The following is a 21,678-nucleotide window of genomic DNA, read 5'->3' as shown; positions in this document are numbered from 1 at the left end:
CCCTTTTTCAAGGGCGTTGCGCTAAAAGACATGTGCAGAGTGGCGACCTGGTCATCCTGTGACACCTTCGCCAAACATTACGCCCTTCACGGGGTATTCCAAGAGGATACTCGTCTCTCGACAGCGGTCCTCTCGGGGACAAGCTGCACATACTCCGATTACCCACCTCCTATCTTGGGTTACTGCTGGGTAGTCACCTAATGTGGAGCACCCACGGGGACACTCGAAGAAGAAAGAAAGGTTACTCACCGTAGTAACGGTGGTTCTTCGAGATGTGTCCCCGTGGGTGCTCCACTACCCGCCCATCCTCCCCGCTCCGGATCTCTGTTTAGTGTTTTGCAGGAGCATCCAAGGCGGTTGGTCAAGGAACTGGCGGGGACCGGATCGCGCACGTGGCCGGGAGCGCGCGGGGGAGTGGCGCGCACCGGCGCATGTGCGGTCCAGCAGAAACTGCTTGGAAGATCCGATCTGCGGCGCCGGGCGAGCCCGACACCTAATGTGGAGCACCCCCGGGGACACATCTCGAAGAACCACCGTTACTACGGTGAGTAACCTTTCTTTATTATTTGTATTGTGGTAGCTCAAGTCATGGACCAGGACCCCATTTTCCTAGGCACTGTACAAACATGTAAAGACTCCATGTCCGCAAAGAACTTCCGATCTGAATATGACACATCAGCTGTCGAGCTATTGCCAAGGGTTTTTTGTAGGCATCATGGCAAAGAGGGGACTAGAAGGGCAATAGTGAGATGGCTTTGCAGATTTTTAATGGGAACTCTTCCTTCAGTGCCTGAAGGACAGTGTGGGGAAAAAGTATGACGGTGTTTCTAAATAAAGCAAATGGGTAGTGAAGGGTGGTAACAAGGGAATAACAGAGAGGAGTGCCAGCATATACAAGTAGTATCTGAGAGATGATATATAGGGCTTGGATAGGTTGTGTAGGATCATGAAAAGGCAGACAAGTAATTTGGTTCTTGTTACGAAAGACAGGAAATGGGGTCAAAACAATGAGGTAGGAAAATTATCTTTTATCTTTTATATTTTAAGCCTTCTTCGCTTATTTATTTCTGCCCTGTTTAGGGTCTGCTATCTTTGCCCTCCATAGGTGCGGGGTTTTGGTGATACAAATGTTCCATTCCAGTCAAGGAAGGTGCTAGATAGGCAGGAGTGGTGGGTGAACCCTCACTTTGTGAAGACTAGCATTCTTCCTGAAGCCCAGCCCCACCTCACCTGCTGGAGCCCTAAGGCTCCGTACCCCTGTGGCAGCAGAGCCCCAATCAAGCCACCTTGAGCCATCTGCCTGACCTAAACTGCCAGCTTAGAGGGAAAAGAAGCAAGAGCAGGGCCTTGGGGTGGAACATGGGCGATACTTACAGCCTGTTAGGGGAGGACTGGCCTATTATATCTGCCACCCAGCTTCTGCTGGTGAGAGACTTTTGAGCTTGCACAGAACTCTTCAGGTCTGGGAAACGTGCTCAGAATGTTGCAGTTGAATAGAAGATGGAACACATTGTTTAGCATAAGTAGTTAACACACATTTCAAATCACCATCAAAGGTTATGTGAACCCCTTCATACCCCTCCAGTTATGGGGAGAAGAGCAGGTGCAGGGGTTGTTTGTGGGTTATAGGTCATTGTGATAAGACATAAATCCACTGTCTGTTCCATGCATGTGTAACCCTTCTGCTGGAAGGCGTTGGCAGCAACGAGGGCTGGGTTCAACATCTAGGGGTTCCTTCTCATCCATCTCGCACAGAACCAGCTCAGGCCCCCACCCAGTAGCTTGGGAACTTCACACATGTCCCTGGGCACCTCAGAGACACAGTGCTTCCCCACTCGCAAGCACAGAGTCTGAGTGTAGAAAAGAGGTTTTAATAAAAGAGGCAGAAAGCTTGGGAAAATACCACACCCAGAGTTCATAACCAATCCTCAAGTGAACGTTCCAGCTCAAATGCATTGAGCAATATGCTTGGCCTCTCAGGCTCACCAGTCCAATACTATAAACAGCTAATCCACACACCCAACTTTCTCCACACCCCCAGTTCAAATGTCCCACTTACAATTTGGTCCAGTCCATGCAGGAACTGACACCTCACACTGATGCATTCCCTCATGGACCTGAGACAATGCCACCTTTGCGCTGGTCTGGCATTCTGCTTTCTCCTACCAGCTGGCCGCTGGCCCTAATGTCTGTCCATCTGCTGCTGCTCCTCTTACTGGCCAGTCACACCATCTGCTGCTCCTCCTACCAGCTGTCCACTGGTCGTGCCATCCATCCATCTCTGTGGGTTTGGCCTGAGGCAAAACCCTGTGATTTCAGCTCCAAGTGGCCTTAGCTGCCACCCTGTGATTACAGCTCACAGCATCTACCAAAGTAGAGTCTCATACAAGGTACAAACAGTAGTATCCAGCTCTATCTTTTAACAGGTGGAGAGGGCTGGGCAAACCAGGCGTATAGCTATATGGCTAAGGCTTAGGCAGGGCCAAGGCACTCAGCAGCTGATTCAACCTTTATCCCTCCTCTTCTGCTTTACAGTGCTTTAAACCAGGGGAGCCCTGTGTAATCCATGTCTTGCCCTGTCCCCCACAATGACTTGGAGCATTGGTGAGATTTCACAATTCTTATACTGAGTGTTACCATAAATTGTGATTTTACAACAATGTGTTTTACAATAGACAAAATCTCATTGCTTTCTTGCTACCCGTCAGGCTTAGTTTGCAAGGTATCACATATGCACACCTTTGCATTCTCATGCAAATGATCTGTGGGAGACACATTCCTCACAGCATTGAGTTCCTGCTGGCACATTCCTTAAACATGATTTTCAGTGTCTACCAAAATTAAGAATTTGTGCTCAGGCTTATCTTTTGAGTGTTATGCATGTTTTTGTTTGCGGATCATCATCATCATCAATAACCGTGGGCTCAGCGCCCGTTGGTGTCTGTTGCCTCTCTCACTATTTCCTTCCATCTTTTCCTGTCTAGTGCAGAGTGTCTTAGTTTCGGTAGACTAGCTCTGCACCAATTTACTATATCATCTATCCATTCCCTGTGGGGTCTGTCTCTGCTATTTGAACCGTCCGTTATTCCAAATACTAGGGACTTGATTTTTCGCTCATCGTTCATTCTGCAAATATGCAAGTAGTTGTAGCTTCCATTTTATAACCTTCTGCAGCAGGTTCTCTTTCAGCTGTATCTTTCTATATAATTCCTCATTAGTGACCTTCTGCATCCCTCGTATTCTCAATCTTTGTATAACACCTCCTTTCAAAGGACAATATTCTTCTTTTCAAATCTTTCATATGTCTCACATCCGTACAACATTCTGCTGAATACACGTTTTCAAGATGCCCAGCTTTGTTCTTAAGCTAATTGCTTTGCTTTTTCAGATCTTATCCATCGCCTTCAAACTAGCTCTTGCTTTTGCTATTCGTAGCTATTTCCTTCTTACAGTCTAGATCATACGTTACGTTGCTCCCCAGATATATGAACTTCTCTACATTTTCTAGTTCAATACCATCGACACTGATCTTCCTTCCTATTTCCTTATCTCCAAATACCATTGTTTTTGTTTTATCGATGTTCATAATTAGTCCGTACTGCTTCCCTTCTTCGTTTAACACCTGCATCATTATCACTAGCTTCTCCTCATCTTCCTCAATGATAACTATATCATCCGTGAACCTCAAGTTGTGAATTCTTTTCCCGTGCACAGATACCCCTTCTACTCTTTCCTTGATCTTGTCCATTGATATCCTTCAACAACCGTATCAGTCTGCTATCCACTCCATATGACTCCAAAAGGGCCCAAGTCACTTTCTGACACAATGAACTTTATTATTTAATTATTCACATAACACAAGAACAATGGATAAGATTAGTAGGTGGCAGGTGTTGAACAAAAGGACTTCTTCACACAGTGGACAGTCAACCTGCAGAACTCATTGTCATGTTATGTTGTGAAGGCCAAATCTATAGCACGGTTAAAAAAATTCAGGGAGCTTTGGTCCATCAATAGTTATTAGTCAAGATAGTCAGGGATGCAGTCACACACTATGGTTGTCCCTGACTGCAGAGAGTAGATGACCAGGGATGGATCACTTGATAATTGTCATTTTCTGTTCATTCCCTCTTAAGGACCTGGCATTTCCTGCTGACCCAGCATGGCCGTTCCTAACATTTTTATTGTTGCATCATTATAGATTCTTTTTTGTCCTGCCCATCATTTGCTCCTCAGCTTGTTACTCTGCCCGGTATGTTGATATAAGAGCACTAAAAATGACTATTTGTCTCTAATAATGATCTTTATTTTAGTATGGTAAGAAAACAGGGTACCTTGAGTATGTCTGAGTTATACCTGGTTGTGGCAGCTAACAAAATTTTGAGGCTGTTTTTAGATCTGCAGGACATAGTGTGATCCTATCTACAAGTTTCATTGACTTACTTGCTTTTAAAAAAGCATATGTTCCTTGTGAAAAGAACCAACGTCAAAGCCTGTTGTATGTAAATCTTTCACTCCTCTTGCTAGTATCCTCTCTCCTTGCTTTATTTCATGACGTGCATAGCCTTAGTTGCTATATTTTCTTGAAGATCTTTCCCCAACCCCCAACTTTGATAACTTTTTGACTTCCATGTGATAACCTGTTATGAAAGTGTTCAGTCACTCCTAAAGTCAGTGTCTAAAGTGGCTGAGATGGAACAAATATATAGATTGGATTTGTCACTCTGAACATTCTGTGCTATTTAGTTTGGCTTTGTCTTTCTGATTTTTATTCAATACAATACTGTTCTGGTGTCACATTGTTAAATCTGGAGTATTGTGAATAAGTGCTTTTCTGAGCATGTATAATTCCACATTTTGTTTTGAGGAAGTATCTGTCTAGCAAAAGAGAATGTTTAATTAAAATGGAAATTTCTTATAAGGATTTTCATTCTCGTACCTTGGCAAATCATAATATGTGACTCAATCTTTGCTGCCCTCTGCTGCTTTTAGCAAAACCCAGTTGAGGTTTATTAACTACTTTTGACTGTGGTCTGGCAGACTCGAAATGAGATCTCTTGTTGAATTTCATATCCTCCTGCATTAACATTGTATCCTGTCATGTTGGAACTGAAAAGAGATAACGTTTATTAAAATTCTTATCTTGAACTTTAATGTGCGTTCTATGTAGGAATGAAATAAAAAGTAATTTTTCCTTCAAAGACGAAATAACAAATTTAACCAGTTGATTTCCTAAGTAGTATTAACCAAAGGGCAGTGTGTCTGTCTGAAAGGAGGGATTTTCATAATTTTGTAGGTGAATTACTGAGATACTAGATTGCTCAAATACATTGAGTTCAGCTGTCTGGTGATCAGTTTCAAAGTGGATTTAGCATTTGGTTTCTAAACTAAAATGCCTTTTGTTGAACTATAATAAGACAATTCCATTTCAGAATATAATGGCTATGCAATTTACAATCTGAATTAATTTTATATGCTTATTTGTCTAAAAGTGGATATCGTAGTATTAGTTGAAGAACTAATTTTATTTTTGTGAGGAAGACTTGCATTATTGTGAGGAAAAGCAGTTTATTGCTAAATTACTTATGCATTGATCTGCTAGGTTTCTTAAACCATTTAAAGCTTTTTGTTGGGTATCTTAGAATGCAATTCACTGGGTGCTGAGGACAGCCCTGGAGCGTACGAGGAATATAGTGAATCTGGTTAGATTGTTGGGTTCAGTGGGTTGTGCTCAGTGGCTTGGTATCTGGTTGGCGATGGGTATCAAGCAGAGTCCCCCAAAGGTCAGCCCTGAGTCTGGTTTTGTTCAACATTTTCATTAATGGATGGATGGATTGTAGATACGCTGGACAGTGGGGATAGATACGCTGGACAGTGGGTAGAGGTAGATACGCTGGACAGTGGGGATAGAGTTCAGAATGACCTAGACAAATTGGAAGATTGGGCCGAGAAAAGTGATGAAGTTTAATAAGGATAAGTGCAGAGTTCTGCACTTAGTACACAAAAATCACAAACACAAGTTGGGGACCAACTGGATAAGCAGCAGTTTTGCAGAAAAGGATCTGGGCATTACAGTGGATGGGATGTTGGACATGAATCAACAATGCATCCTTGTAGCCAAGAAGAAAATGGCATATTGGGCTGCATTAGTAGGAGCATTGCCAGCAGATCTGGGGAAGTGATTATTTGACATTAGTCAAGCCACATTTGTAATATTGTGTCCAGTGGGCCCCCATTACGAAGAGGATGTGGATGCATTGGAGGGAATCCAGCAGAGGGCAACAAAAATCATTAGGGAGCTGGAGCACATGACTTATGAAGAGAGGCTGAGGGATTTAGGCTTATTTAGTCTACGGAAGAGAAGAGTGAGGTGGGGATTTGATAGCAGTCTTAAGGGGAATTCCAGAGAGGATGGGGAGAGGCTGTTTTCAGTGATGACAGATGTTAGAAAGCATTACAATAATCTCAAGTTGCAGGGGGAGGGGTCTAGGTTGGATATTAGGAAAATCTATTTCACCAGAAGGGTGGTGAAGCGGGGCATAGGTTACTTAGGCTGTGTCTACACTAGCCCAAAACTTCAAAATGGCTATGTAAATGACCATTTTGAAGTTTACTAATGAAGCGCTGGAATACATATTCAGCGCCTCATTAGAATGTCGGCAGCCACTGCACTTCGAAATTGACGCGGCTCACCGCAGCATGGCTCGTCCAGACGGGGCTCCTTTTCGAAAGGACCCTGGCAACTTCGAAATCCCCTTATTCCTATCTGCTTTTAGGAATAAGGGGGTTTTGAAGTTGCCAGGGTCCTTTCAAAAAGGAGCTCCGTCTGGACGAGCCATGTGGCGGTGAGCCGCGTCAATTTTGAAGTGCGGTGGCTGCCGGCATTCTAATGATGCGCTGAATATGGATTTCAGCGCTTCATTAGTAAACTTCGGAATGGTCATTTTCATGGCCATTTTGAAGTTTTGAGCTAGTGTAGACATAGCCTTAGAGAGGTGGTAGAATCGCTGTCCTTAGATGCGTTTGAGTCCTGGCTGGGATGATTTAGCTGGGCTTGGTCCTACTTTGAACAGGAGTTGGACTTCATGACTTCCTCATGTCTCTTCCAACCCTGTGATTCTGTGTCATGTTCCTTTGTAGTTATATTTGATTTTATTCAGGGATGTTTCAGCATCAAGTTGTATGGATACTTCATTGTGTCCTCTTAGATTTCTTTATTCATCAACATGTTTGGGTTGCAAGTTGAACCTTTCTAGTTCAGCACCTTTTGGGATGTGACTGGTGCCAAATGAAAGAATTTTTTAAACCACAGGAGGTCAGTATTGTCTAGCAGCATTACCAACACTTCTGCTGCTTACTGGGCTCTTAAAAGACATTTAGGGGTAAATTAGAGCTAGGGGTAAGTTACAGCTTGGAGCATGGAGATCCAGGACTGGTGACTGTAAACAAACTTTATGGGACTGTGGGGAAACTTGGCCATACCCCTAAAAAGTAGACATCTGACTTATTAAAATCCTGCCAGACCACAGATGTTGCTGGCCGAGAGGGTACGGGGCTAAAGAGGGTCAAACTGTACAAAATTCACAATAAATCATAAAGTGCAGAAAATAATGTCAAAGGAGACCTGTGGTACTCAAGTCTTAAGTCTCTGTGTACAGTTGTCTTAATTGACAAGCTGGCTTTCTCTATGTATTTTGTTAATCAGACCTAACTATTAAAAAAGATCAATAACTATGTATAAAAATGCATATTATAAATATTTTTGTAAGTGTATTATATAAAGGGGCTAAGAATAATTTTTGTTGGACATTAGCTTTTCCTCCTACAAAGCATCAACTCTAACTTACAAAACCTAAATTTTTGAAAACATTTGGAGAAAAACTGGCATCCTTTGATACAAATTCTATTTTCTTACAGCTCTCCACAGGATAAAAGAATTCTTCTTGTCAATTGTCAGAACAAGAGTCTTTCACAGTCCTTTGAAAATCTCCTTGATGAACCAGCATATGGTCTAATGCAGGTATGTACTAAATTTAAAATCTGACTAGCAGTCACTATTGCTCTCTGGTTTTAAAACTGTCATTTAAGAATAGGTCTGCCCTACCACTGCCAAAAGAATTCACAAACAATTATGTTTCATATAGAAAGTGCAAAATGTGCAGTTGAATTCTTTACTGTAACTGTGTTCATAAAATTGAATTATTTTTCATATGATTAAGTCATTCTTTAAGCTCCCAGTGCTGCTACTCTGCATGTACAGATTTTATTTTAATAGGCAAAACCTGGTTTACTTCACTTGTGCCTAAGGCATTATACATACTGATATAACTTTTTTTAGATTATTATAGTACACTTCATAACTTTTTTCATAGGGTGTGCAGAGAGGGCAAGTCTTGGCTAAATATGTTAGGTAATTATTAGAGGAAAGAATTTACACTAGTAATGTTCTTTCACCTAAAATAAGTGCACCATATTGCACAAATAAAAACAGAATATGTTTGTAACTAAGTGAAATTCTGGCCTCATTGAAATCTATGGCAAAATTCTTTGGGACCAGGATCTTACCCCATTGATTAAGGTGATTTACAAATGAATAAATATTAATTAAATTGTATTAGTTTTCAGATTTAGTGATCAGAGGTAGCTTTTGTATAAGATTTTTAGCAGGATTCATCTTCAAGATTTATTTTCTTTGTGAAGGTAGAGCAACTAGACAGAAGAAAGACATTTTGGGCCATTCACCATTGGAAAGTAAGCACTGGACATGACTTATTGTTCTAATAAAAGTAGGCCAGATTTAGCAAGCACTTCACTGGCCTATCTGTCAAATCAAATCATTAGTGTTAGATGAATAGCTGTGGTGATTTCTCATTTTAGACTTCCGTAGAACATTAGATTTATACTATGCAAAATTGCTGTTAAAAACCTTTAATTTCTAACATTTTTTAGAAAAATTACCTTTGATTATAAATTATATTTTTGCTAGAATAGTTGTATAAAATATTGGTCTGTTACTCTTAACTCGTTTTCCTCTCCTACTGCTACATAGAAATTGAAGAAAGATCCATATACAGCAACTATGGGAGGATTTTCCAAAGTGACAAACTATATTTTTGATAGTTTGCGAGGAAGTGATTCTTCAAGTCAACAGCGACCACCATCTGAAATGGCAGACTTTCTCAGTGATGCCATTTCAGGGCTAAAGATCAATCAACAGGAAGAACCAGGATTTGAAGTTATTACGCGGGTTAGTGTTTAGATAATCTATAGAGATAAAGCACCTTTCATACATTCTGAATATTTTCCCACCGGAGTCACTTACTGGGAAATTGCTGAAGCATCATGTTTACTCTTGAGGCTTTGGTTTATGTCTTGTTTATAAACTACATCTCTTCAGGCCTAACTTTCTGCTGATTCTAAGTCCACCTAAAGTAACTTGAGCCTGAGATGGTCAGTATATTTTTCGAACCCAAACGGACCTTGACCCTTTCCTTTGAAACCTGAGACGGCACTGCTACCTCCTGTCCATGAGGCTGGCTCTCTTGCCTGTGGGTTTGGCATGGACAGCTGCTGTCAAACATTAGTCCCTGTTGCTCTGTACATGTGCTGTAGAGTGAGACACACAACATTGTAAGGTGGAAGTGGGAGCGGGGCACACAATCACTACTTTGCCAGTCCCACGGGCTAGAGGAGGAGGGCTGCAGAGTCCAGTTGTTTTCCAGTCGATTTTAATCCACAAACTTAAGTTGCAGGGCACTACTGTAAACCATGACTTAGCATGAGGTCAGTACGAATAGCCTGAGAGTTTACATCATTCATATTCTAACAGAATGGCCAGGAGCTTCAACATTTTTGTCTGATTGCATGACAAGAAGAATTTTAAAGTGTCGTTGCTAATGGTAGAGTCCACTTTACCTCCCATTGACACCAACAAAAGCTCAAGTTGCTCATCTTACAAGCCCATCTGCATTAATAAAGGGAACTGTTTCAGTTCATGCTTGGCTTATTTCCTATATTTAGATCTATCTTATGTACTTGAGAGACTGAAGATATATGTTCAACTAACTTTTTTTGGCATGGGTAAAGAGTTTAGAATCTCCATGTATACTTAAAATAAGTCTCAATGTATTAAAACAAGATACTAAATTGAATGCTCAGTTATAGCTGCATTGTTAAGAGTTGGGAATGGCAAGTAATTCCATGCTCTTGTAGTTTGACCATGCCTCACTTATTGTGAACTTTGTGGATATCTTCTACAGTTACATAGATAAAGTACAATTATTTTATAAAGTGATTCATGGCAGTAAGATTTTTGTAGGTAGCCCAGATGCTTTGAGGTGATATTAAATGGATGAGTAGCTATATTTATAAAACTTTTCAAAACTCAATGATTTCTCAATAGCTGAAAACTAAAATTGTCAGCAAGTTCAAATACATAATTTCTAGATGTCTATACTTATTACCAAGCAGTTGTTCAGTTAGACATGGGTGTTACAGAAATGTGATTTGAGATAATATAGACCTGTTTCTTGATACGCAGAACTGGTGTGGCTTCTAGTTAAAATCAGCTTGTGCTGAAGTAGGCTTTATTTCTGCTATAAGCAAAAACATTTTGTGCAGCATGTCTAAAACAGACTGTTTGAAGTCTGAGCCCTATTAAGTGCTCACCTATTTAAGATGAGGACTGAGGGGAAAGTTAATTTCTTGGCCATGGAGCATTGTTGCACTTTTTAAACTGTCCTTTCTCCAGAGTAGAGGGGAAAATGGCTACTGTATGTATGCAGCAACTGATGTGCTAGCCTCACTCCAAATCTCTTCTGTGCTCTGATGCATAAGAAACCCCTGCAGAACTGTGGTGTGTTCTTCACATCTGTCCTTTCCGCTTCCCTTTTAACTCCCTATATGCTTTGTATCTGCTATTGCCATAGCCTCAAGTGCATATGAAGGCGTGAGCTGGATTTAATATTTTTGTGGGGTTTTTTCAATGAAGAATATTAATAGATCAATGCAATGACATTCATGTAATATAGGGTTATTGAAATGTTTTAGATTGATCTGGGTAAACGACCTGAAATTTTCAGAAGAGAGCCAGTGACCACTGAAGAATGGACAAAGAACATGGATTCGGAAGGAAGAGTCTTAAATGTCGACTCCATAAGGCAAATGATATTCAAAGGGGTAAGTTATGTTCATTGATGAAGCTCTTGCTGGCAGCTGAGTCAGCCTACCCTTTCACATCAGATTTTCATTCTCTTTCTACTTCTTTGCAGACTCTACCATTGAGGTGATCTTATCATGCTAGCAATTTCTAGACGTCTTAGAATTTTTCAGTGTCATTGGACAGGTTAAACAGAGCCTGTTGAGGTGTCAACAACAAAGATGTGCTGTACCAAAACACAGAGGTCTTTTGTTGACTGATAAGAGAATTTAGAAGCAGAATGGCAGAGATAGGTGGCTGAGCCTTGGTCAGTATGGTATGAGAGGCAAGACTTCTTAGGGAGGGAAGGTGTTCTAACAGCCATATCTATAGTACAGATTTTAGTTGACACAAGTTTTATGGGTGTAAAGCCATTGTGGTTATCATCACTTGTAAGTTTGTGTTTTAGCTGCTTTGGTCTTTGTGATTCACTAGGAGTCCTTGTATTGATATGTGGTATATCATGGGTAAATATTTTACAGTGCACCCCTCTGGTGCAGTGCCTTTTGTAGAATTTTTGCAGTGCATTATGGAGCATACAGAAGTTGCACCTGTGTGTGTGTGGAGTGGGGACTGTGAGCATTTGTAGCCTGAGAAGTCAATCTTGCAGCTGTTTTTGAACCCAGATCTCCACTTGCTTCGTATCTGCTGGGTCTGATTGTACTTGATTTAGTGGCATAGCCAAGCAATATGGCAAATATTTGCTGCACTATTGCAGCAGTTTAAATCTAGTGGAAGAGGGGAATATAGTGAGAGGTAAAATAATACTGCTACTATGGTGGATAATATTGGATCATTGAATTGATAGAGCCCCACTCCCAGCTGATTTATCAGTTTTCATTTTTGGGGTTTTTTTTTTTGTTTTTCTATCTCTCTGTTATATATTTGTTATGCCAGTTTTTTTTAGCACTATTTTCAGATCTGAAAAAGTAGGTCTGCCCCACGAAAGTTCATCACCTAATAAATTATTTTGTTAGTCTTGAAAGTGCTGCATGACTGCTGTTTTAGTGTGTATCTTCACAAAACACCACAGCTACCTCCCTGTGACTATCCAAGAAGTATGTTTGTATTTGTCCTCCGGTACAGTGCCAGTGCTTGCCTGTAGGGAGATGCAAGGGCCTGTCCTATTTTGAGGGCAGGTAATGTTCAAGCAGGAGTAGTCTTTGTTAAATAAGAGCGGCCATACTGGGTCAGATCAAAGTTCCAACCAGCCCAGTATCCTGTCTGCCAACTGTGGCCAATATCAGGTGCCCCAGAGGGAGTGGACTGAACAGGTAACTATCAAACAATCTCTCTCCTGATATGTATCTCTAGCTTCTGACAAACAGAGGCTAGGGACACTATTCCTTACCCATCCTGGCTAATAGCCAGTAATAGACCTAACCTCCATGAATTTATCTGGTTTTTAAACCCTGTTATAGTCCTTGCCTTCACAGCCTCCTCTGGCAAGGAGTTCCACAGGTTGACTATGCATTGTGTGAAGAACTTCCTTTTATTTGTTTTAAACCTCCTGCCCATTAATTTCATTTTTATCCCCTAGTTCTGATGTTATGGGAACAAGTAAATAATTTTTCCTTGTTCACTTTCTCCACACCACTCATAATTTTATATTCCTCTATCATATCCCCGTTTAGTCTCCTCTTTTCTAAGATGAAAAGTCCCAGTCTCTTTAATTTCTCTTCATATGGGAACTGTTCCAAATGCCTAATCATTTTAGTTGCCCTGTTCTGTACCTTTTCTGATGCTAATATCTCTCTCTTTTCTGAGATGAGGGGACCACATCTGTACACAGTATTTGAGATGTGGGCGTACCATGTTTTATATAAGGGCAATAAGATGTTTTCCATCTTATTCTCAATCTTTTTTTAATGATTCCAAACATTGTTTTCTTTTTTGACTCCCACTGCACACTGCATGGATGTTTTCAGAGAGCTATCCACAGTGACTCCAAGATCTCTCTCCTGATTAGTTGTAGCTAAATTAGCCCCCATCATACTGTATGTATAGTGAATGTATACAGGAAAGAAATGTGGTGGGAAGTGCCAGATTTACTGTGAAAGGTTGTTGAGAAACACACATTTTTCAGTACACATCAATGTTTTGAGATGTGTTGTGGGATCATCTGCATTTTATATGTTCTTTTTTATAGTTATGTCATAAGGGGTATTGTACATTTAAGAATGGTGTTCTAGGCTTTGGCATATTGGGTAATTGGGTCAAGGGGAGTGCAGGTTTTGGGGATGCAAATAAAGTTTGGACTTGTTAGTTACAGTACAGTATTTTAGTCTAGAATTTACCTTCTTATCTTTTAATGCTTTATACATATTTTCAAGAATGATATTTCTGGGGAGGGAGAGAAGTGTAGAGTGAAATGTGTCTTTATCCAGTGATACTTTTTTCACTGTTGCCAGGTTGCGCTCAATGCTTCTGGGGGGTTGAGGGGAAGTGTGGCATGCAGAAGCAGGCAGGGGTGGGAGGAACTTAGCTGTGTAGCTTCCCAGGGAGGCACATGGCTCTGTATCCCCTGCTGCTCTCAGGCACTGGCCTCCTTCCACCACTACTGCTGTTCCTATTGGCTCTGATTCTGTCCAATCTGAGCAGTGGGGGGGCAAACCTCCAGGCAGTGCTTCCCTATACTGCCATTCCTCAGCTGGGGGAAGGGAGAGCTGGAGCAGCAGCAGGTGGAAGCAATTCCTCTTCCCACCGGGCAGAGCCCATGGGCTGGATCTGGCTTGGCTTGTCTGACTCTGGTCAGCAAGGCTGGGGGTGCCCCCAGCAGTGGGGAGCTGGTGTTGGTGCTCTCTTCCCCATCTCTGATATATGTAGTCTGTTGATTTTATTCTAGTCCTTTGGCGAGCAAATTGCATTGATGCTTTAAATGCCTTTCTGGGTAAAGGCTAATTGGATTTTCTGTCCAAGTCTGCAGCTGTCTGGAGTACAAGCTTAGGGGTGTGATTTTCTCGTACTCATGTAGATCCTCATCAGAAGGACCCTACCAAAATGAGTCCATTTTGATGGATTTCAGTCATAGTTTTAAAATAGTCAATGTCAGGACTTCAGATATTTACATCTGAAATTTCACTGTTTTGTAACTGGGGGAGTCCCAACCAAAATGCAGGTTTTAGGGGAGATCATTAATTGCAGCTCTCACTTCTGCACAGTCTTATGCTACTTCAGAGCTGGGCTATGAAGGCAGCAACCACAGAGCTTCCTGCAGCTGAGGGAGGTTCCTGAGGTGAGTCTGACCTCCCTGCTGAGAGCAGCCATGCAAGGAATCAGGAAATCCCCATCACTTCCCAGCAGCTAGGCGCTCTCTAGCAGGGCACACCCAGTATTGCAGAGGAGATCAGACCCTTCTCCAGGAACCTTCCCCAGCTGTGGGAAGCTCCATAGCTTCTGTCTCCAGAGCCCAGTTCTGAAGGCAGCACAGCTTTGGATCTTCCTGCAGTCAGGGTAGATGTCCTCTTCAGAAGCAGCTGTGCAAGGGAAGAGGAAGTTCCCTCCCGACCCCTGGTGGGACTCTTCTTTAGAGTCCGGTGGGACATCCCCAGCTCTCTATCTCCTTCTGCTACAATAGTTAAGTGTCTCAGTGCATGGCACATTTTTCATGACTGAATTTGGTGGGGCTGTACTTGTTAAGCGAGTGTGCATAGTTGAGGCCACAGTAGCATGAGTAGTGGCAGTGGAGACACATTAGAGCTGTGCTGTGAGTGCAAACCCACCTGAAACCAGTCAGTATGTACTCAGCATAGGTCAACTTTGTTGCTGCTGCCGCCGTTGTCTGTGCTAGGGTAGTTACACTGCTATTTATACTTTGCTAGTGTAATAACAGGGCAAGTATGTGTACAGAAGCTGATGAATCACACCCTTGTCTTGTAGTGTAGACACAGCATGTGAAACTTAATAACAAGGTCAGTTTGCAGGTGCTGAAAAGCTCTGTCCCTGCCTTCCTGTAACACCTTGAGACTAACAAATTTATTTATAAAAGTCATCATCTTAAATTCTATTTTCAGTTGCTCTAAGAAGCGTCTACTTACTGTGGCAGTGTTTCATCACTACAGCTAGAATCTTACATTCTTTGATTCTTACTTATTTTATATGCATACTTTCCCTTAGGGACTCTGCCATGCTTTGAGAAAAGAAGTATGGAAATTCCTTTTGGGTTATTTTCCTTGGCACAGCACTAGAGAGGAAAGAATTAATTTGCAAAAAAGGAAAACGTGAGTACAGACATCCTACAAAGTAGGTTTAAATAGTTTTAAGAATTTTTTCAAACATATGCTTAGTGTAGTGATGTAGAAGGCTGCGGAAAACTAACTCTTCAGTGTTCTTGAATGTAGTGTTTGATGAATCTTCTTAAAAAGTGACTGAAGAATATAATATAAATGGGTCTGTTATCCATGACTTACTCCTTCTTTTGGCTCTCTTTTTGTGAGATTGTGACATTCAAGTAATGAGGAGTAAAAAGAAAAACTTAGCCAGCTGCATTTAGTTAAAAAAAAAAATTTTTTTATTCTTTAGGGATGAGTATTTCAAGATGAAACTTCAGTGGAAATCAGTCAGTGATGAACAAGAAAAACGAAATTCAAGATTAAGAGATTATAAGAGTCTTATAGGTAATTTTCCTTTACAAATTTGGAGTGCAATGCAGGGAAATGGACTAGCTTAATAGTGAACATTTTAAAAAGGAGGTGTGAAACTCTTGAGATTTTATGGGCATAGAATTTGCTGCAGAATCAAGCTCCAAAATCTCAGTTTTCACTTGATTTTTCTTAAAAAGCTTGTTGGATGGTCATGTCTTCAGTTGGAGACATCCTCACTGAAGAAGGGCACTGACTTGCTCCAAAGGAGCTCTGAAATTGTAAAATTTCAAGTATTGGAGGGGTAGCCATGTTAGTCTGGATCTGTAACAGCAACGAAGGGTCCTGTGGCACCTTATAGACTAACAGAAGAGTTTTGAGCATGAGCTTTCGTGAGCACAGACGCACCGATGAAGTGAGTCTGTGCTCATGAAAGCTCATGCTCAAAACTTTTCTGTTAGTCTATAAGGTGCCACAGGACCCTTCGTTGCTGTTATAAAATTTCCGTGGCTCTGAAATTATGAAGGTAATATTGAGTGCAGTTTGTCATTGAATTCAAGCTGTATGAACTCTTTAGTGAAACAACATAGAAAATGCACAGTCCAAGAGCAAGCAGGCAGTTTCAGCTCAGTAATGATTACAGAAATAAGATAAATAAAAATTTCATACCACTTTCTATAATGAACCAAGGAATTACATGTCACGAAATCCTGTTGATTGAACTTGTTTGCATATTAGCTTTTTCCCATTAGTTTTCAAATTATGCTGCATATCGTATGCATTCATGAATGGAATTTTACAGCTAAATCATCTAAAGTAGTTTTCACTGTTGCTTTGATTTCAGTAAAAATGTTTTATATTTAATCATAAGGTTTCTGTAAAAAGTGTGTAACAATTAAAAAAAATTGAAAATATGCTTGTAAGTAAATCACTTATTCCAGATGGGAAGAATTGTCATTAAAGTATGTACTCTAAAAAGTTCCTTTAAAGCATTTTTAATTACATTGAATGAATATCGTTCGTTTATTAAAAACTTCAAAGCTTTGCAGTAGTGTTTTGTGAAATCAGTAACTTTAAAGAGCATTCTTCATTTGTTAGAGGCTTAGTAAAATTGTTTTGAAAATTGTTTATTTGCGGGTTCTTTATCAGAAAAAGATGTAAACAGGACAGACAGAACCAACAAGTTCTATGAAGGCCAAGATAATCCGGGATTGATTTTACTTCATGACATTTTGATGACCTATTGTATGTATGACTTTGATTTAGGTAAGTAGGACTCTTCTGAATATTTTTATGAAAATATATAAAAAAATTGAATTGTTAGTGAACAAGGATCAGTTTTCAGGTTACTGCATTTCAAGTCTTTTAGCATATAATTACATACTTTGAGGGTTAATAAAGTTAAATAGAAATATGGGTGAATGTTTTCTAGAGATTTGAGCAATCAAGGGTATATATGTTTACAGTTTGTCTTTTTCTGCTTGCAGAACATAAACTTTTACTGATCAGATTCAGGTATTTGTTTACATCATATGGAGGAAATGGTATTTTCAAACTATTTAGTAATGGTAATTTGGACTGTACCTACCAGTCTGCTGTAGCCCTGAATAATTTTACAAACAATTGGTGTTCAGTAACAAGTCTGAAGCTTGTCATCTTGGCAGAGAAGAAGGAAAATCAGTTACCTTAGAGGTCATAATTGTATAAACAAGATAACAGTCTAAGATTAAGTTTATTTCTTTTTAAGGGTATGTTCAAGGAATGAGTGACTTGCTTTCTCCTGTCTTATATGTCATGGAAAATGAAGTGGATGCCTTTTGGTGCTTTGTGTCATACATGAATCAAATGGTAAAAACAAGATTATTTCATGGTGTTCATGCAGCTTTCATTATCTGAGTTTAGATGTAAAGCTTTGCCTTCTATCTCCTGTTGTCTTCGTTATTACGCTGGAAAGTTTTGCACTACTTTCTTTGTTGCCTTTAGTGAAAACAGGTGTTTTTTGTAAAGCAGAAAGAAACAGTTTAAAATTGATTTATGTGCAACTTCAGAAAATAGCTTATAGGTATGTTTGTCTAATAGATGGCCACTGCTCATGTAAAATAGGTGGCACTTGTTTATTCTCTTTTTTAAAAGATTGGAGGAGCAAATGCCCACTTCCAGTCAGTCATAAGATGTTTACAACATGTGTGGACTGGTAAAATTACGTTGCCGCCACCACAGCTCTTCAGATTCCAAGACCCTTTACATGACCAGTGAGAAGCTGGCTATACTGTGTTGTCCAAAAGTGCTCTATAGATTGCATTTTTTGTTTATGTATAGAATAAACATTTTGTCCTTGACATAGGGTCCAGTAGCTTTTGATGTTCTGGGAACACAGAGCTTCCAGAAAGTTTGTTACCAGCTATAGGGAAATTCTTCTTGTGTAAGAGTAGGTCTCAGGTGACAGAGCCAACATAGCCTTTTTTGAAGAACTCTGTTTCTCTCTGGCTAGTGCTACACTAACCCTAGTGCTGGCAGCTTGACACAAATGATCAGTCTCGAAAATGCAAATTGGTTATTCACTTGCATATTCACAGCAGAAACCATGCAGTGAAGACGTAGTTCAGCCAACAAAAACCCGCTTTGTCAGCAGCCCCTTATCCCTGATTTTTTCCAGAGGGGGTTTTTGCCAGCAGAACCACGTCTTCACTGTATGTTTTCTGCTGTGAATATGCAAATGAGCCACTTGAATATACAAATGAATGACCATAATCCTTTTGGGAGGGCTTTTGTAACCTTGAAAATACAAAGTTGTGCTGGTGGCTAAAGTAGACCTTGGCTGGTTCTAAGATAAACCTACTCTTCTTCTTTGAGATGTGCCTCTATTGGTTCTCCGCCATAGATGTGCTTATGTCCCTGTGTTGCTGAGCAGAAAGTTTTGGCTGCATTGTCTTTTCAACCCAAACTTTCACTGCCCCCACTTGTGCTTCACCTTAAGGTTAACCAGCATGGCGCAGACAAATCCTCCTCAGCTTCTTCCCAACTACCCCGGCTAGAAATTTTTCTTTTAGTTGGCTGTTTATCAAATTGTTAACTTACTGAAGTCTTATCTTTTTCTAATTTACTAAGTTTCCTTTGTGTGCTTTCTTTAATTCTTATTTCTTTTTATTTTTGGTTCACACACATGCACGCGCACACACCCACACACACCCCATACCCATCTCAGGGTCCCTCTGCGATGAGATATGCCTGTTCAGTCTGCTTTAAGATGCACCTCAGCTGCAAAGAATCCACCATGATAACGGACGAGCATTCCCATCGTCTCCATTGCCTTGGGGAAATTCCAATTGTCCAGAAGTGTGGCTTACGTCATTTGATGTTGGGGTGTCCAAATTGACCTGTAGATTGACATCTGGCTTGTCAATGGCCACTCTAGGATACAGCTCCAGCTCAGTGTTGCTGTGCTGCAAGTTACCTGCTGGGCTCTGGGATTTGTTGAGAAACTAACAAAAGTCAATGGTAAGTGTGGGCCAAAGGATAGTTTATTGGAGTGGTGCTCAACTTTACTAGAGCCTTCCTGCCACAAGGCAAATTTGACACTATCAGATCTTATCACCAGCCTCTTGGCACACGCAACCCAGGTCTTCCTCAGTCTGGTGGATCACTTGGCAGCTTTTACTTGTGACCTCAATGCAAGGCTCAAAAGACAGCCCCTTCAGCTGTGCTGGTGACAGTTAGCGCCCCATCCAGTGACCACCTGGATGAAGTTGTCACAATCCTGCAGCGCTTACTTACATCTAAAGTGGTGGACTGACCTAAGGGGGGTGCTGGAGGGAGTGCCATTCATAAGTTCGTGACCCATGATCTCACTGATGTTAGATGCCTCAGACCTCAGCTGGGAGGGCACACCTCATGGCCTTGTGAGTCCAGGGGGATGACTTGGTCTTTGGAGGAGCATGTGCTACATTCAAACATCAAAGAGCTCAGGCCCATCCACTTACCTTGTGTTTCTTCTCAGTTGTGTGGTTGAGTTGTGCAGGTTTTGATGGACAACATGGCCGCAGTGTTCATTGTGAACAGATAAGGGGGAAGCATTCTTTTTGGCTCTGTGCCAGAAGGTCATCTGCCTGTGGGACTTCTGCGTCCCACATGAATTACACCAGCAAGTGGCACATCTTTTGGGTATCCAAATTCCACTGGTGGACAGCCATCCTTTGGTCTCTCCATGGGTGGGAGATCCACTCAGTCATCACCTTTATGCTCTTCCAAAGGTGAGAGCTGCTTGAGTGCACCTGTTTGCTACAGCAGAGATCAGGAAGTGTGTCCATTTCTGCTCCATTCAGGGTCTTGGTGTGGATGGGAGATCTGATGTATGCATTCCCACCGACCCCTCATTGGCAGAGTCCTGCCAGACATCAAGAGAGACAAGTCTCGAGTCATAATGATCACCCCAGTACGGCCTCAGCAGCAGCTACTCTGTGGCCACTTCCCAAGTGGCCAGATGTGCTCTTGCAAGATCATGATTGGCTCCGGTACCTGAATTTCACCCTCTTCACTTCATGGTTTGGGTGCTACTTGGCTAAACCTAGAGAAATGGTCCTGCTCCAGTCAGATGAAGCAGGGTCTCTTGGTGAGTAGGAAACCCTCCCTTAGAGCTACTCACCAGGAAAAATGGAAGTGATTCTCCTGTTGAGCATCAGAGCATAATATCTTGCCGACTCAGTTTTCTCTGCAGTCCATTCTGAGTTACTTGCTTCATCTACGGCACCAGGGCCTTGCTGCTGCCTCCATCAAGGTATACTTGGTAGCCCTAATGGCTTTCCATCTACACATTTAAGGTTGATTGATGTTTTCTCCTGATGTGACAGATTCTTGAAGGCCCTGGAAAGGCTTTTTGTGCAGGTCAGGGAACTAGTTCCCCAGTGGAACTCAACTTGGTCCTCACTTAGACTTACAGGCCCACCTTTTTGAGCCCATGGCTTCATGCTCATTGTTGTGGAAGGTTGCCTTTCTCGTGGCCATTACCTCAGTGAGGAAAGTCTCCAAAAATAAAAGCCCTCATATCGAAGCCTCCATATATGATCCTCTATAGGGATGAGGTCCAACTGCTACTCTCTTTCCTACCCAAGGTGGTTGTTCCCTTTGATGTCAGCCAGGACATCTTCCTTTTGGTATTGTGCCAGAAGCCAGAGTCATCCAGTAAGGAAAGGCAGCTTCATGCTTTACGTGCTGTGTGCACACTAGTGTTGTATATGGAGTGCACCAAGCCTTTCTGCAGCTTGACACAGCTCTTTATATTGATAGTAAGAAGAATGAAGTGTCTGCTCAGAGGATCTTCAACTGGATTACTTCTTGCGATGAGTTGGTAGAAGTCCAGCTGCTGCCTATTGTGAAGGCCCATTTAACCAGAGCTCAGAAATCCTCGATGCCTTCCTGGAACATGTCCCAATCCAAGACATATGTAGGGCTGCTACATGGCCTTTGGAACACATGTTCATGATGTATTATGCGGTCACCCAGGAGGCCAGAGGTGACTGCTGGGTTCAACAGAGCTGTGTTACAGTGTGCATGTCCGTCAACTCCTACTCACCTCCTGGAAGCACTGCTTAGGAGTCACCTACAATAGAATGGACATGACCAAGCACTTGAACAAGACAGTTACCATTTTTAGTTCTTCGAGATGTGCTGCTCTTGTTCATTCCATGACTTGTCCTCCTTCTCTACAGTCGGCATTTCCTGCAAGAAAAAATTGAGGGTGGGGGAAGCCAGCAACATTCCTTATGCGATGGCATACACGTGTCACTCCAGAAGGTGCCAGAACTGGTCCCTGTTAGCCGACACTGGAGGGGTGGCTGATCGGAGTAGTACTTAGTGCCAGAAGGAGTCCCTTTTACATCCGAGTCTTTAACTGCTAGGACAGAC

The 21,678-nt window shown here is 41.6% G+C and overlaps 1 protein-coding gene across 2 annotated transcripts in view; it reads left to right on the top strand.

Annotated features, from left to right (window-relative positions):
- The window catches only part of TBC1D15 (TBC1 domain family member 15), a 97,560-nt gene that overhangs the window by 45,076 nt on the left and 30,806 nt on the right, over positions 1-21,678 (top strand). Inside the window, exons 6-13 of one of the 2 annotated variants that reach the window (XM_075012784.1) lie at positions 7,918-8,020; positions 8,701-8,751; positions 9,050-9,247; positions 11,050-11,178; positions 15,314-15,417; positions 15,719-15,813; positions 16,927-17,043; positions 17,525-17,625. In XM_075012784.1, coding sequence (XP_074868885.1) covers positions 7,918-8,020; positions 8,701-8,751; positions 9,050-9,247; positions 11,050-11,178; positions 15,314-15,417; positions 15,719-15,813; positions 16,927-17,043; positions 17,525-17,625 — 898 coding nt within the window. The remainder of the gene's footprint in view (positions 1-7,917; positions 8,021-8,700; positions 8,752-9,049; positions 9,248-11,049; positions 11,179-15,313; positions 15,418-15,718; positions 15,814-16,926; positions 17,044-17,524; positions 17,626-21,678) is intronic. The other variant, XM_075012792.1, reaches the window with a different exon arrangement.

This window comes from Carettochelys insculpta, chromosome 1 (assembly GCF_033958435.1).
Source record: "Carettochelys insculpta isolate YL-2023 chromosome 1, ASM3395843v1, whole genome shotgun sequence".
In the NCBI taxonomy this organism is placed as follows: Eukaryota; Metazoa; Chordata; order Testudines; family Carettochelyidae; genus Carettochelys; species Carettochelys insculpta.
This window is presented reverse-complemented; position numbering and strand designations above follow the sequence as displayed.